Here is an 18,317-nt window from a genome sequence, read left to right as displayed (position 1 = left end):
AGCGGTTTGTATAAAAATGATATAAAACAGCGATTCTTTATTTACACAGCATTTGAAACTTCTGTAACTTTTCTAAAAAGTCGTCGGTAAAATTTAACCACTTGTCATAACACTTTAAAATTTTTTCCATGCCTTCTCCATAAACCGTTGCCACCAAGCTCTTAAACCCCTCAACAACAGCTTCTCTTGGTTCATCAGCACTTCCATAGTAATTTTCACAAATTTTCGCCTTGTTGACAAACATTTTAGTACTCTGTTAGCCCATTTTCTTGAGAAGTTTAATTTGTTGAATATTAATCAGTTTGAATTCTAAAGGATAGGAAGACGGAGGATGCATTGATATTTTTGACTAGTGTTAATGCAGCTTTAGACAAATGATTTAAGGCTGGTGCGGTGTTTCTAGACCTAATGAAGGCTTTTGACACAGTTGACCATGGTCTATTCTTGGAAAAAGGTAAGGTGTATGAGATCCAAGGTTAAGCTTTTGATCTTATACAGTTTCCTCAGTAACCAGTACTAGTATGTACAGATGAATTCCATAGAATCTGAAATACTTCCATTTTTTTGTGCGTGTCCCACAGGGATCTGTTCTTAGTCCGATTCTTTTCCTGTAGTTCATTAACGATATACCTAATTTCATCCCCACTCGTTGTTTCAGTGGTAGTGATATTACTAATAATCTCGGGAATGAAGTAATTTCATTATTTACTGATAATACTATAGCTATCAGCATTGCAAAGGAAAAAGAATTACTCCTGACACCGATAAGAGACAATGTTGATACATTCTTGTCTTGTCTTGTAACTTAGGCATAATGATAAAACTTAATCCTTTTTTTCCTCTATTTGTCCTGCACCTTCTTTATTTTTTCTTTATCCATCCATATCTACTGTAGTTTAGTAGCGATTGGCTTGACACCATTTCTTCCATTGTCCGGCATGCACGAGTTCTACAAAACAAGGGCCCTTCTTTTGCTTTGAGATCTTACACCTAAGATATCACATCTTTCTGCAAGGATTCCCGTTATTTTGTTCATCTTTGTTCTAAGATCTTACAGCTCACTGATGTTAGCAAAAAGTGTGGAAAACGCCATTTTTGTGCCACATAGAACAATGAGGAGAGAACTTTGATGATATACTCATCATTGTTCTTAGACCGCTGATCAGAGCAGAATGATGAAAGACGTTTGCAAAAGGACGCCATAAGATGTAACATCTTAGTGCCAAGATCTCACTTTTAAGCGTTCTTTGTCAAAAGATGTAAGATCTTAGAACAAAGATGAGCAAAAGAACATGCCTACAATGTTGCTCGATCGTTGGTTGGCCTACAACTCTGGGGTTTGATACGGAACGCCTACGAGCGAGTAATGATACTGCCAGCTGTGTTGCCACTTATACCGCATTTTGCGGTATAATACCGCAATTTGGAGAGAAATGCCGCACTTTTTTCTAATTATACCGCATACCGCAATTATACCGCAAAATGACTTTGATCATTTATACAACGAAATAACTTTTATCACTGAACTGATACTAACTAATATCACCGTACGGGAAAAAGGACAAATGTTTGCTCTCTACTTCCAATGACATATGGCTGGATAGGCTACTATGGATCACGCGAGAATTCAAATAAATAAATAACGTGCTTGCAAGAGCAAATGTTTTATATATCAGTCAGGTGCCTGAATGAAAGTAATTTTCAACCTTTAATATGGTAAAGGTGTACAGACACTGCACAGCACAGCGAGTACTATACTAAAATTTAGTAAATAAGTAATCCCGGGCTATCCTATCTTGCTTCTTTTGGGCATTACCTTTCCGCTTTTACAGCCCAATAGACTGAACAATATGCAGTAAAAGAAGTTCTTATAAATATTTGTGAAATTCAGAATGCAGAACAATGGTTAAGAAATAAAATGTTATTTCATTTAGAACTTCATACTGTACTCGAATACAGGTTAATATTCATTTCCTGTAGAACATGCATTCCAAAACTTAGAAAATTATCTATTTTTAATTTTTACCTGATTTCTTATTGCATATCATTCATTCAAATTAAATATGAATGCAAAGTTGCAGAGTTGCTGTCCAGAGGAAGCGAGCTATAAACCGCTTATTCCTTCTTGTAGCCTAGGCTGTTTTATGGTTCCATTGGGCAGCCTATCTGTAACCTTTATTGTTAGGGGTTAATGAAAATACATGGATGGCTTCGTCTTCTCAGACTCTGCCACTTGTTCATCACTTTTTCCAAAAACGAAAAGGAGACCACTATTGAAGCAAGGCTTGTCTCATTTCTTGTTGAACATGATACACTATATTCGGTCACTGACAACTTGTTTGTGAAACATATGCCACGGCCGAATTTACTGAGCCATAGTAGTCTGATTAGAATAAAACCAACCAACATTGCTCAACAGGCTCTGGCATTTCATTTTATGAAAATCTTCTTGTCAATCTAAGAACTAATCGTTTCTCAGTGCATATTGACGAGACAATAGATCAGTCTGTAATCAAATAACACTGTCTGTGTAAGTTACTGTAATGCCATAATGGATCTACTCGCAGGTTCACTTTTTCTGTTAGAGTGTAATCATCGATCAGTATCTGTTATTTTCAGTCAGTTTGTTGGAGGAAAGGACTATGTTAAGAAGACAGGCATTCCCATACAGAACTAGATTGGAGATTGCACCACCAATGGGAATAAATCCCTTAGTCAAGAGGTTTGTTGAAGAAAAATAAGCATGGGTTACTGTTGTGAAGTTCAGCTGTCATTAATATGCCCTGGTTGCAAGTCATAATTGTACAAAAAATCTAAGAGTCTGGAAGATATATGCAAAAATTTTTGCAATCACTTTTAACACAGTGCAAAGTGACAAGATGCATATAGGAATAAATATATCTGAATCTTCACTTAGGTGAAACAACACATGTTCCTTGCTTTGGCGACAAGGCGTATTCTCGAGTTGTGGGATACTCACACGTTGTATTTGGACTCTTGTTATTAAAAATCCCTCATATGAGAACATCAAACCAATTCTAAATCATTTTCGCTTTTCTGAAAATATAAATGACTTTCTCTATTTTCTGACCCCTCTAATTACGATCTAAGAGTTCTCAGTAATCAGTAATTCTTTAGTACTATACCTCTGGCATATGGAATAAGGCAAAGATGGACCAGGAATGGCAGTTAATATTGAGTGTAACTCTATCTGAAGGTTTGACTCTTGAAAATTTGGACGACTCTGCCATAGTGGTGTATTGGTGCCATATCCTTACACTGAAGTTATTAGTTTAGAAAATGGATCGACTACTAACAAATTGGAGAAAGTAGCTGATGTTTTGAATACTTATTTCGCTAGTATAGGAGAGAAAATTGTTTCATCAGTAATGAACCAGTTTGATTCACGTAGTAATAAACATTTTTCTTCATACCTTCCATCTCCTCAAAGTAATTCAATTTTTCTTACGCCTATTTCTCGGTCTGAAATAACAAAAATTGTGTGTGATCTAAATCCAGGTAATTCAGCGGGAATTGACGGGTCTAGTTCTATAATTGTTAAAGAAATATTGTCTGCAGTAATTTTACCATTACAGCATATAATTAATCTTTCATTTAAAACTGGAGTTTTCCCGTCTGCTTTTAAAGAAGCAAGGATAATTCCGCTTCACAAAGGTGACTCTCCCTGAAAACCCATCAAATTACCGCCCTATTTCTATTTTGTCACCATTTTCTAAAATATTTGAGAAGGAAATTTATAAGAGGCTCTATGACTTTCTTAAATCGTTTAATTTTTTCACAAATTCCCAGTTTGGTTTTAGGTCTGGATACATTACTGAACACGCTATCATTGCTCTCATCCAAAATATTCATGAAAGCTTAGATAGAGGTGAAATTCCAGCAACAATATACGAGTATTTGGATTTTAAAAAAGCATTCGATATAATATTCGATTGTATTCTTTTTCGTAAATTGGATAATTGTGGTGTGCGCGGACCGGCGTTGGATCTAGTTAAATCTTATCTCGATAAGAGAAAGCAACGAATAGATGGAGGTAATTTTCTCTCTTCGCCTGTTCCTCAGTCCTCGATGGTTGGGGTGCCTAAAGGTTCTGTCCTAGGTCCTCTGCGTTTTCTAGTTTACATAAATGATTTTCACCACGCTTTGGCAATCCCATGTCTCAGAACACATTTTGCTGGTGATGCGGCAGTTTCAATTTCTGAGAGGAATGAGAGGAGTTGGAGGCAAAACTTGATACTGCATTTTCTAATGTTCTTGAATGGTGTTCTTCAAATTTTATTACTTTGAATTTATCAAAAAATAATTTCGTAATTTACGGCAGGAAGTCAAATATATGCCCTCGTATTACCTGAGTTACTTCTTCAAAGTAACTATTAGCAATATCTTGGATGAAAGTAATAAAGTACCTTGGACTTATGATTGATGAAAGCTTATCTTTTAAAACACACATTCAAAATATACGCTTAAAGATTTCAAGGTATGTTGGTTTAATGCGGAGGTTGAAGCATTATTTGCCCTACTCTGCTTTACGAAGCATTTATTTTGCTCTGATTCAGTCTAATATTAATTATTGTTCTCTAGTATATTTATCTACATTTAAATGCCATATTAAACCAATACAGATTCTACAAAATAAAGCAGTAAGAATCCTCAAACTTTTTATTTCATCGCCTATTTCACTTCCAAATAAGTCTTCTACAGCATCTTTATATACTTATTTAGATATACTTCCAGTTTCTCAACAATTTACTTTTGGAGCAATTATTTTCTAATTTAATTATGACATTAAGAAATTACGCCATATTACCTCAATCAAAGTTTGTTCTCCCAATCACAAGATTTACATCGTTATAACACGCGACAAAAAAAGAGTATCTACATTGACAAGTATAGTACTGAGAGATCTAAATTTACCCCGTTCGTGTCAATAGCCCGGTGCTGGGATGCTCACAAGGATTTTATTGATAAATTTTCTTCTATCCATTTAATAAAAAGGAATCTTAAATTTCATTTAGTTCAGGATTACATTTAATTAAGCGTCTTTTTAATATGACTAAGCTATTTGTTTGGATTGTTGTTCTAGGTGAATGTGGGCCTCTCGGCTATCTTTTAGTATGAATTTATATATAATAATATTGATTTTTTTTTTATTTTATATTTGGATCCTGGGCTAGCTGCTACTTTCATATTATTGTTGTATTATTGTATCTTTGACGTCGTAATTGTCTTTGTATTGTAGCGTAATTTTTTATTGTATCTTTGTCTAGGCCTAGTTTTTCGAGCTTGTCTCCCCATGGGCCTATGTCAATTATATACATGTATATGTTAATAATAAAATGACTGAACTTGAACTTAAATCTGCAACTGGAGCAGTAATGTTTCCCAACATTTCAAAATTGATACAATACTTTTTTCATTGCCAATATCAAATGTCATTGCTGAGCGCCTTTTTGTTTTTTAGAGGAAGTCAAAAATGACATGCAAAATCATCTTAGTTCATTAAAACGTCAGCAGATTTATTTCCTAGCTCATTCGTTGACATTAAAAGCGGAATGTGGCCTGAGCCGTCAGCAACAAAGAAGATCAAGCCATGACAAGGAGGGAGGGCCAGAGCTGAGACTTGTTAAACGTTACTTCAAGCGGACGGTAAAGCAACCTCAAGCGACAGCACGGCGATAAATCACAACATGTTTCATAGTGCGGCCAATGTAGGTCTTGACGAGTATGACCGCACTACCTAATACCGAGTAACTTCTTTATGTCTATGCGAATGATTCCTTTTAACTTTTTAGTATCTTTAAGATGATAATTGTCATTAAAATCTAGTCGTGATGATAGTAACGCTGTTTTGCTAGCTATTTCGTTTTCTATTTTTCTTTTTTTTCAGACAATGACACATCTCAGGGTCATTATACGTATTCCTCCCATAAAAGCTGCAAGAGTTACTTTTGGTATACAAAATGGCCTTAAGGTAACCACAAACCCCGTAAGTGCACATGAAGTTAGATACAATCTTTTCAAGCCTAGTACTCATGTTTCCAAATAACTTCAACATTTGCTTTCGATCAGTCATTTTAGCTAGGGTTTGAAGGAGTCAAGCGTCGGCAAAGAAAGGGGGGAGGGTTCAAGAAATAAAGTTTCAAACAATTATGTCTTGGGCATTTATGTAGACAAAGGTGTCACTACCTTCTTTGCTTTGGGGTGAGGGAAGGAATAAAAATATGCTGACAAATCAAAAAATGAACCTATGCTGAGGGTTTTTTAAAGCAACTAAATAATATGCTCTCTTGAAAAGTTGAAAGTTGTAGAAAAGCATCACTACAAATTTTATTATTCTTTACATTAATATTTCTGAAATATATTTTAAGGAAGTAAGTCGTGTAAAAACAACTTCTGTAGTGCAAAGCGTCTAAAATTAAAATTAAAAAGAGAAAAAAATGAGTATCTGGTTTGAGAATGTCGTTTTGCATATTTGCTGAGCCAGTAAAAACTTTTCAATCTAGCATTCTCTTCTTTTGGAATACGTCAAACTGTATACTTTCTTAAAAAAAAAAAAAAAAAAAAAAATGTGGCGGAAGACTGGAAATGTATACTGGCACATTTATCTCTTTTTTTTGTTTTCAAGGTCGGTATATCGGAGGATCAAAAAATAGAAAAATGGGAAACAACGACAGTATACACAGTATTTCTGGAGAAAGCGCCGAAAATGAAACAATATTGATAAATAAACTTTTAATCTAGTTTAAAACAGAAAAGAGTAGATTATCTTGCTTCCAATTTTCTAGAGAACAGGCGGTCTGGACGAGCCATTAGTAATGAAGAACAGGCGATATTGCCAGAGAATGGGAAAAAGACATGAATCTATTTTTCCCTTTTTTATATGGGGTGGATATCTGGGGGATGTCTCTTTTCATTTTATTCTACCTTTCTTGTTCAAAGTCCATGGCAAAATCCACCACTTATTACGGGTATCAAAATATACCATAAATTATACCGTGTTTCGGTAGAAAGGATATCGCGAAAACACCACTTTTTTCATCGACCGGCACCGCCTGTTGGTATCAGTCAAGTGGCAACACTGATTGCCAGCTTCTGGATTAAGAGTTATATACAGTTTTGTTTTTCTTTAGGCTACGACATGGTACAAACCTTTCATGTTTTGATAGTTTAGCAAACCTGATACCTTCAGACAACGATTACAACAATCGACCATCTACAGAAAAAAAATATTCGACTGGCTGTTCGACATGGTCGACGTTTTCTGTGCTTAGAGGGACTAGGAGTTGGAACTATCTTGATCACGATGTGGTTTTTAGCAATATTTCTTGTTTTAAGAATAATTAAAGAAATCCTTTAAGTAAGTATGAATTTAATTTTTTTTTAGGAGGGGGGGGGGGGGCAAATGAATGAATAAATATTTAGTCATTCACAAAATATTCATTACAACATATGTCGTAATTGTTTTGTTGTAAGGTTTGTGGTGCCGAGTAGGAAGTGTGTTGTGGGCTGTTTTTTTTCTTGTTTTAATGTATTTTTGCCACCAATTCAGAATGTTTTTACTTCTCGGGATGGCCATTAAATTGCAGTTATTATTTGTTTATTATAATGCATTCCTTTCTCTCTCACTCAAAAGATTCTATCAATAAGGAAAAGCAACTGAAACCCACGTTTCGTCAATGTAGCTGAGTGAGAGTTGCCGGAATAAATAATTGTGCTGTAGATTTTAAAGTCGCAGGGCTGAGGGGTCGCAGCTAGTACCAGATTGTGAGACTGAAGTAAAGCAATGCTAAACAAGATTAATAACTGGATGGGCAATGGTGATATGAGAACGCAGTTACTCGCTAGCACAAACCTTTATTTATTTTCCGAATGACCCTCATATAATAAACCATTGCAAGGATTCCCGAACAATGAGAGGTAGTCGACTAGTTTACACACAACTAGCAAGTTAATAATTAATTAGTGACTGCTTACCTGAGAAACAGTGCAAGTAGAAGTTCTTCCTCTTCTTTCCTTAGTGTATACCCTTCAGTTTCATATTCATCAACATTTTGTATTGTACGAACAGATAAACGAGCCAAGGCAAATATACCAAATAATATAGTTACTATGAAAAATATAAGGCATTTGTTCGATGGGATTCTACAAACAAATCTCCGAAGCATTTCCTTTCTTGAAGGATGGAAATGAGTCTTGTATACTTCCACCTGATCCTATGCCATCCTGAAAGCTTGGGACCACAATTATTAGTAAAGTAACTCTTTGTTCAGTAAACAACACAATTGAACAAGAACAAAATCACAGTTTTGCCGATCAGAGATAACACTCCAGCGCTGCCTTCGTAAAGTGCAACGAGCCTCCTATGTGTTATATTTTTTCTTCGTTTCCCGACCACTTTGTATGCAAGGGGTAGGTAGATTTAGGAACTTGAAATGGGCTCACTCGATTCTAAATTGAGAGTTCTAGTGTCTTGATAAGGTTCAAACATTCCTGGGAGGGGAAGGGGGAAACCCGCCTCCTTCCGTGCCCATTATTACCACCCAGCCCTGTATACTCCCCCCAAAGATATCAGACGGAAATTTTTAGATAACCGTTTTGTTCAACGCTGAAAGGTCTAACAAAAATATTAATATATATTTAGAGATAATATGACCCCCGTAACCCCAACAAAAAAGAAAATCTCGCACACAAAACCGGTCTATGGCCAGTAGGAAAAGGAAGAAGAACAACCACATGAACATTTCGCCTGTATGCAACAAGGCGTCCTTAGCGTTGAGAAAGAAGAAACCAAACCGTATCAACTTTAAAACAGAACAAAGAAAGAAATCTATGATAAAAAAGAAAGAATAAAAGGAAAACATCAAAACCCATATATATGATTGCCTCTCCGTGGACAAGCTACGGAAGCAGAACATATTACATTTATATTGTTATACAATTTTATATGCCTGTACACACGAAAGCATCCTCAGCATTGAGATAGGAAGGATTTAAACCATAACAACTCAAGAAAAACAAAGAATAAAAAGAAAAGATGAAACCTGCATATAAGACTGCTACCCAATGAACAATTCCGGAGTAGAATTATAATAGTATTATAATATAATTATAATTGATCTGCTGTTTTTCAAGATTTTCTTCTTTTGTTTTATCATAGTAGGCCAGTTCGGCTTTAGGTTTTATAGTGGGAAAAGAGGGCATGCTTAGTCTTGGGCGTTCGATTTACTCAAAAACCGTCAGAGACCGTTCCCTGGGCCAAAAGAAAAAACATTTTCTTAGGTGGGGAAGGGTAACGGGGAGCTCGGAAAGAGGCCAAACGAATTTTTGTTCCTAATCCGTTCGGAACTAACAGCCAGAATTCCCAGGGCCAAGAGGGCCAACTATGCAAAAACACATTGGTTTTGGATAATTCGCCTCAAAAAATGGGTCCAGAAAAAGGACCGAAAACCTTTTCAATCGCCTCGAAACTTGTATCCTTAAATCCTTGGACTGAGGGGACCCCAATGAAGAAGAAATTTTTTCTCTCAAAATCCCGCCTGACAAAGGGAAAAAAATGAGGAAGAACGTTTTCCTCTTAACGGATCTAAAATTAATAACTGTAACTCCATGGGCCCCTAAAAAGAACTAAGTTCGTCCCAGAACTTATATACTGGGCTAAGGCGACCAAACGTTGTGTACAAAGGAAGATGGGTGCTGGGGAACCGTAAATGGGCCCAAAATCGTTGTCTCTGACAAGTTCAAAACTAATAGTCGTAAGACCTGGACCAAGGGGAACCTAAAGTAAAAAAAAAAAATCAGTTTGGGGACACGACCCCAAAAAGGGGTAAAAATATTTATTTTCTGCCCAAAAATTATATCCTAAAATCCATGGAACTAGAAGACTCCAACGCACAAGAAAAACAAAAATTACTTACTCCCCAAAAAAGGGCCAAAGAACCCTTATTTCCCATAGGACTTGAAAATTGTTCCCGCAAACTGGCTAATTAGGTCCCCAAAAGAGCCAAAAAGCTTTCCCTTTTCCAAATACAGATTTAGAAGACCACCAATAAGTTTTCCTAGGTTCAGCTTTAAGTTATATATAGATGCCGACAAGATAACCTTAATGAGGATCAAAATTTGAAGCCAATAATTCTGTTTTCTTCGCTTCGTTTAACCTTATAGGACTTGTAGACCGTAAAAAGGGGACCTCAAAGAGGACAAAAACTATTAAGAACGTGATGCCCAAAAAAGGCCCAGACATGTTTTGTCTCCGATTAGCCTCCACCTTACTGGGCAAGCCAAACCTAAGATGAGGAAATGGTTTGAAAATAACTGCGTTATATCGAATCTCGACATCCCCAAATGAGCCAAAATTGTTTTCTCCAATCGGCATGAAATTACTTTCAGGCTAAGTAGACTGGAACAAGGAGATCTTAATAAGAACAACGAATTTGGGAAAAAAAACTTTATCGATTGGTAGCGCGAAAAAATCATTTTTTTTTTCGCCTATCCACTTGAAAATTTCAAAACATGCAGAACAGAGCCAAGGGAACCTTTATTAAGACACAAAAATAATAATAATAACGAAAAAATTCTGATTACATTGATTCATGACATCCATTTTTTTTATAAGGAAATAAACTTTCATAAATGATTCTTGCCATGCATTTATTTAAAGAAAACAATAGTTGCAATAAAATAGAAAATAAAAAGATTATTTTAATAAAATCATTGATCAAGATACAAGTAGCCTACACAAGGACAAAATTATACATGTTTTCAATCCATATTAATAAAGTTACTTCTCTCTATACACCTCAAATTTTACAGTAATAATATTAGTAAAAAATTGATTCACAAAGTTGCAGGAGTATTTTGAATGAACATTCAAATTCTGCCCAAAATTTAAATTCATACAGACATTCATACAATTAACATTTAACATACAATTGTTAAACAAAGACATTCATAAAATTAACCAATAATAAAAATTAAATGATTAATCAAATCAAGCACAAATATCATAAATATTGTTATGAAGGGATAGATGAATCCTAAATCAAACAAAAATTAAAATAAATATTGCGTTTGAACTTATTATTCGACAGTATTATTACTTTGAATCATGTTTATTCAATAAGTTGAGTGATTGGTTGAGCAGGGTGAAAATGGAAAACAATCACTTCAGACTATATTAGGATTGATCTATAAGAAGCCATATTTTCTTTAGGAGTATCACGGAACGTAAACAAGGAGGAACTTAAGAACTTCTAATAATGATGGAAGGAGGAGCAGTGTTTACCAGTGCAGCATTCTTAGTGCTGTGACTATGCTATGCTCGTAGGAGTATTGGCCTCCAAAATTCTCACCCAAAGCACTTGAAACGGTTAGCTCTGATCTGAATAAGAGTTGAGATGAGACATGCAAGGATTCTCATTCAGTTGAGACTGAATGAGAAACAGAATATTTTACTATAAATCCTTCTCCTGCCTCCCTCATATCTATATTGAAGTTAATAATCCTTGCATGTGATCGATTTCAAAACTGTTTTTTTTCTGGGTTTTGTCAGCAATTTTGTCTTTTTATTAGCTAGGAGCAGACCTTTTTTATTCATTCTCTCACTTATCGCCTTTTATAGGATAGCTTCTTGCGAAGTGTTCATATATCAATTCATGTACCTGGAACATAGTCAGGGGAGGGGTATGAAGGTTTTTCGGCTCAAGTATCCAAAATGCCATGCAATCTAAAAAATTTTTACCAAAAAACTACTCTAGGGATTATATTAACAAATTTTACGAGGATGGGTGAATATACCACCATATAATCATGTTGAAGACTGTATATTCTTACACTTTTTCTCTTTTGCAGGTGAATAAACACTTGCAGTTCAACATCTGTCAAAGACTACTCGTGATAATAGAGACTTTTAAAGTTAATGGCTAAATAAAAACTCAGTAATAGCTAGTACATCTTCCTTAAACCTTTAATGTTTGTTTAGCTATCACCAGTTTTCTGCAACAGTAACTGATAGGAAAAACACAATAATCTTGGAATTATTTTTAATCGAGTAATGGGTTTTTAATGGGTAAAACAATAATTTGTAAGTTAAAATGGTTCTTAAACAAAAGAAGTCTATATATATGCAGCATTGTAAAAAAATCGACTTTTACTTATCGATTTTTTTGAAAACAGTAAAGTCAAATGTTGGCAGCTCTAGAGGGACTATTACAGGCAATTCAATGTCGAAATCACCAACAACATTCTGTTCCTGATTATGAAGCCCTTCACTTCTGTCTACTGCATCAAGAATAGAGTGGCACATAGAACTATCTTTATTTTCATCAACCAATACAGTCACCGTCACTTTACGATTGTCAGGTTCTTTCACCACGTCATTTAATTTATCACTGTTTGATGGTTTAGCTGATAGTTTTGTAGCAAGACTATCTATTTTTGCAGTATAATCTTGGGCTTCTAGAACATTTCTGGAAGTATCACTGTCCTCTGAGCCAAGCGAACTACCCAACGACTGCAGGCAAAAGGACAACTTCGCGATTGTCTCTTTCATTTCATCCACAATCAGGTTATGGTCATATACCTTATTTGCGAGATGCTTAGCTTTAACAACATATTCACATATCATAGCCTTTTCAGAGCATACTTCTGACTGAAGGTTGAATTCCTTCAGTCTTTCGTTTTCTCTGAGCTTCAATTTCAGCTTCTTTATTTCACTATGAACTGCCAAAATTTGGGCTTCTATTGAATGCTTTGCTGTTAAAGACACTAAATCTGAGCTTGAGCAATTTTTAAGATATGATTCAGCTTCAGACAACAAATCTATAGAAGTCTCTAATTTTCCATCTTTTTCAGCTTTCTCGGCTTTTCTCATCTGTCGATGGGCCAGATTCAAAGGAAAGTTGTCCATAATATATCATAAAATCACCTAAAAATGGTTCATTACAGTTTCCAAAGTTGAATCAACCTTATTAATACATACTCAGATAAAGATGGCCAAACCCTTACGAAGCTCAAGATACTGTTCTGGGAGAACCCAAAATCCTCAAAGGTATGAGGTTTTGTGCCTAAATATGTAAATACTTGCGAGTTTTACTTTACATAAGGGACAACTTACTTTAATTTCACTATTGTAAACAGCGTTACATTTAAAAGATACATTTTACATTTTGCTAGCATATTGGACAAATCAAGATGCTGATTTTCACACTCAAAGGGAAATAACGAAGTCAATAGCTATACATTGGAAAAATTTAACAGGCATCGAACGAATTTGTAGTAGAAAGTTAAAATGTCTAGAGTGATCCTTATTTTAAAATATATCACTCTCTATTGATTCTCACACTCGGCTTTTGTTAGGACTAAGGTGCAGCTCAATGACAAGGATTGCCCCAAAGGGGAGCAGACAATCGATACCTGGCAGAATTTTAGATGGAAAGAAAAATACATGAACAAACACCAACAAAAAGAAAGGAGGTGGGGGATATGGCGCATAACTCTGGTGCTGGTCCACCCCCCCCCCCTGTCTAAAGAAAAACTGAAAAACTGAAATAGAAGCCAAAAGTTATTCTTCCTAACTTGAGGACCCCCCCCCCCATGTTAAAATGCTCCTCTAATCCCAAATTTTAAGAGTTAGACCTATGTGAATCTAAGCACTGAAATAGTGAATATAGGCAGTTGAGTTAATTAGTAAAACATAGTCAATATTGCGACCATAGTTAATGGCGGACTTAAAAATAACCCTTCGAAAAAGCACTTTACAGTACTTGTAATTCCTTTAAATACACTTAAAAAAATATCATTAACATTTATTATGAGAAAGAAAGAAATTTACTAAAACAACAAAAAAAAAACAGAACAACAAAAGAGAAAAAAAAATAAATAAAAAATACCACAGATTTAAATTCACTGCTCTGTCGCTAGAGACCTCGATGAAGTCTGTGTTAGGGTCACTTCTCATTATAATAACTTTATTTACTAAAAAAAAAAAAAAAAAAAAAAAAAAAACTGTTTCCACCAAAGAATTTTTTCAAAGAGAAGTAAAAAACAACATTAAACCAAACCAAAGAACCAGTAAAATCAAATAATTTTTGAAGCGGAAAACTGCTATAAAAAATGAAACCCAAGACGAGCAGCAAATACAAAATACAAATTCAGAACGAGGAGAAACTAAGAGGAGTAGGGCTGACGCCCTCAATGCCTTCCAGAGACCAGAATATGATTTGCACTTTACTGAAAACAATCCTTATTTTGAGCTGCCTGTTTCTATTTCTCATAATATAAAAAAAAGGAAAACAAAAAACCCCATCAGAGCCAAGATTACTGAAAAAAAACACAAAAAACAACAACAAATGAATGCAGATAAACAGTCTAATATATATATAATGATATTTATTCCTGAAACTCTTAATAATATTGGTTTTATTAAATTAAAAAAAAAAAACATTTAAAAGGTATTTTGTTTTCAGCAAAGTCTAAATTATGTTCTGGCCTAAGAAGGCACAAAATTTCATGTTTTTACAGCCGACCCCCTTTAGCTTTCAAAGTTCTATTCAGTGAAAAAACAAAACATAAAATTCAGAAGTAAGATCTATTTTAACTATTAATCCAAGTATAAACACAACTGAAGCAAAATAAGGTTTCCAATGCCAAGGCTCCATTATATGTTGTAACAGCTGTGCCCTCTTTGATCATGGTTGTGGAGCAATAAAAGGGACAATGTCTATTAGTTTTGGTTCAAACATTCTAAAGGCGCAAAAAATTTCCTACAGCTAATTCTGACCAAACTTAACTGAGATCCACTAAACCATTCTCAGAGATGCAGATATGAAAAATTTAACACCTCCCTGAGATAGTTATGATTATGTATAGACACTCGACTCCATAACTGCAGCTACCATCAGCTTCTTTTAATGAATTAATTTTAAAAGAACTTTTTCCACAAAAGAAGTTTTTCAAAGAAAATTAAAGAGCTCCATTAAGCCAAGAATGAGCAAAAATAAAGTCAAATAATCTTCCAAGCGGAAAACTACCACAGATCACTATAAATAAATAAATGAAACTCAAAACGAACAGAAATTACCATAATGTATTCCAATACAAAAGGTTGAGGACATTTTCAAAAATAAAGAACGTGTGTTGTTAAACAGCAGAAAATGAGCAAAAAATAAAAAAATCAGCATTTAGCTTTAGAAAGTGTTGTGTTCTCGTATGTTATGATAAAACAGAAATAAGAACCTAGTTCAGCAAAGTTCTTTTCTTTGAAAAATACTTTTAAGGAATGCTTCTTGAAAAGAGCTTGGCTAGACTAGGCCTAGTCTTGATGTTACGGTAAAATTCTACTTTAGCTACTTTTGACTATCTTGGAAAGGGGTTAGGTTATGAAAATGAAAAATTCCTTGTCGAGACTAAAGGATATAGTATGACATAGAAAGGCATATAAAAGTGTATACCTCCATTCCTATTACTTTTAAAGTGTCCTAACCTTTGATGGGTTTAAAAGATTCATGTGGGGCAAAAGCGAAACCTTTCAAATAGTTCTTCTACTTAAATGAAGTACAACTGAATTGTTTTCAGCTTCACAACCTTGCTCAATCCCAATTTCTAACGTTTTAAAGATAGGCAAATACATTTCCTACATTTTGGGAATAAACATTGATATGGCACAAAAATTCTGCTCAAATAACTGAAATTGCATTTTCAGAGCTAAAGCCAGAGAAAAAGAAAATGATAACTAAAAATTATGGTAAAATGTTGTTTTGTCAAAATTTCAATGGGTATTGACCTGTCATGTAAGCAAATTTCAGGACCCTCTAGAGAGAGAAGGAGTGGAGGTAGGTACTTCAAAATGCCTTCCCGGGACATACTTTAGCCTGTAGACCTATCCCTGAAAGTTTCATTTTCCTAACCTAACCCCATTCCAAGATAGCCAAAAGTAGCTAAAGTAGAATTTTACTGATGTTACTAGGATTTTTGGCATTCCAGGATCTTTTAACCATGAAGCAGTGTAAAGGTAAACATTAATGATTCTAAAAGAAAGTATCAATATATAGGCTACCCTATTGGTAGTTTTGCAGACCTAATGACTTCCACTGATAGCCTACCTTATGTAGGCTAAGGTAAGACACCTAATAGGCTGTGTGATTTGCTTGAATATTTTGATATAAATCTACCTCATATTTACTATATAATAGTGGCATATACCTTTTATGCTTTTTTTATATTAGAAATACAAATACTTGGGTGAGCACAGTTTGACTAGACCTAGTAAAGTCATTGTTACTGTATACTCTAAGCAACAAATATTTTCATTTACTCTTATATACAAAAACAATAGGCAATATTGTGTTTCCTTTAAACATTGAGAATGATATAGTCTTCTTTATGACTTTTTAAACATCAAATTATTATAGAGAAAAAAGAATTAAGTTATACAGAATACTTTTTGGTTTTCTTATTTAATATATGATCCACTAAAATGTCAAACAAAAGAAATTACATTACCCCACTGATACATACAGAAAACAACAAAGTCATACAGATGGCCTTTCATAGTTCCAATTGCAGTTCAGGCAACTTGGTGGTCACATATCAATCCTAAAACTTAGTCAACCTACCTGAGAATTTATGTGGCTAAGAAAATTAGGCTTAGGATGATTCTTCATCAGCAAGTTCCATGGATACTGTCTGTTATAAGTCAGCTCAAAAGTCATAGTCATTTCTCTGTTAATTCAAGCAAGCCTAACCGCCTAGAGGCTAAAGCATTCTGACCAATTTATAGGATTGATATAACTATTAAGCCACCTGGACTTGCAGTCCTCAGTCAGAAAACATAATTTATAAGCCAAGGCAGCTACAATAAAACAAGATTAATAGAAAATTGGTTGACTGAAAAGTTGCCTGGCCTTGTGTGCAAACAAGTAGCATAGGGTCTACCTGCCTAAAGTCTTAGACAGACAACCCAGTTTATAAGCTCAGACAGTTACTCTAACACAAAATTCATTCAAAATTGATTGACCCAACAAGTTGCCTGGATTTGCAGGTGAACAAGTGACATAAGGTCTGCCTACTTATAGTCTCAGGCAAGGGCAGCTGAGTTTTAGGAATAACATATGAACATCAAATTGCCTGGACTCACAGGCAAACTAGCAACAATAATAATAATCAATTGAATTTTCAGAACATATATCCTATAGGCCTTCAAAAAATTATTGGTATTTATTAGTGAAAAGGATTTCACACTGTTATACTAAAGCAATGCAGGAAAAAAAGGTACTGTTCTAATATCTGGGGAACATACAAGAAGTGAAGTTTGGTTAATGCTAGTGAAATAAAACAAAATAGGATAAAAATATAATAGTTTAGAATCAAATTTTGGCTGTATATTTGCACATTAGGAGGGTGGGGGTAAAGCACAACATATAATAAATACATAACCTAAACTAACCTTTGTAGCTTTTTTCCTCCTAAACCCCAAAAAAACAAAGCTTGAATATAGTCCTGGAGTAAGAAACCCCTTGTTTATAGACAATAAGATAGAAAATTACTGGGTAGTGTTATCTGTTCTTATCTTTTCTCAAGCTACATTTATGCATGTTACCCATACATTAGAACAGTACCAAAAAAAATTTTGTTGAACAAAACAGGAATTATATTAAGAACAAAAGTAGAGAGTCATGGCTTCTCGGAATGAAAAATGTTGATTAAATAAAGCAACACTATTAGATCATTATCTGTCAATTTTGTTATTTAATATATATCATTGTATTATGACTCGTATACAATATATTATTGCATTATTTGTACTTGCTATTGTACACTGTTTATTCTAATTCAGCATTAGGCCACATAATTTTGGGGTGCCAATTATGTGAGGGGGGAGCAGTTGCCTCAGTTAGACTTTGAAAAATACCTTCTTATTTCTATTTTGCTACTTTTTGTTTTATCATGGCTAAATGGTTATTTTTGCCCAATTTACATTTTGAGGATTGGAATCACTGACATAATTACCAGATACAAATCATCAGCACAACTGGGTTATATTTTGTTTAGTGATGAGCCTGAATAAAAGACTCTTACTTAGTTACTTCATAATAAATAAATTATTATGGTTATTAGACTCTGAAGTTGATACCACGAGTCTATGCTTTACCCCCCCCCCCCTAATATGGAAATATATAGCCTAAGTCAGCTTCAATCATTAGTAAGCTACATATGACCTATTTTTCTCCTTAGCCAGTTATTTAAAGAGGCAAATTTTTGAGCATAGGGTTACTAGAAGACCCCGAAGCCGCGCCGAAAAG

The 18,317-nt window shown here is 34.6% G+C and overlaps 2 protein-coding genes across 2 annotated transcripts in view; both read right to left on the bottom strand.

The window, feature by feature from the left end:
* Window positions 1–8,625, bottom strand: part of myd (stromal cell derived factor mayday) — a 29,495-nt gene extending 20,870 nt beyond the window's left edge. Inside the window, exon 1 of the mRNA XM_089094649.1 lies at window positions 7,996–8,625. Coding sequence (XP_088950775.1) covers window positions 7,996–8,186 — 191 coding nt within the window. The 5' untranslated portion in view covers window positions 8,187–8,625. The remainder of the gene's footprint in view (window positions 1–7,995) is intronic.
* A 179-nt stretch (window positions 8,626–8,804) lies between these two features.
* Window positions 8,805–12,939, bottom strand: LOC148948739 (uncharacterized). The gene has a single exon (XM_089094651.1). It carries the CDS (start codon window positions 12,923–12,925, stop codon window positions 12,167–12,169), a length of 759 nt encoding a protein of 252 aa, XP_088950777.1. The 5' UTR covers window positions 12,926–12,939; the 3' UTR covers window positions 8,805–12,166.
* Window positions 12,940–18,317: the final 5,378 nt, after the last annotated feature.

This window comes from Artemia sp. Qi Xiang Cuo, chromosome 9 (genome assembly GCF_049724085.1).
Source record: "Artemia sp. Qi Xiang Cuo chromosome 9, ASM4972408v1, whole genome shotgun sequence".
Classification (NCBI taxonomy): Eukaryota; Metazoa; Arthropoda; class Branchiopoda; order Anostraca; family Artemiidae; genus Artemia; species Artemia sp. Qi Xiang Cuo.
Note: the sequence above shows the minus strand (reverse complement) of the source record. Positions and strands in the feature narration are given on the sequence as shown.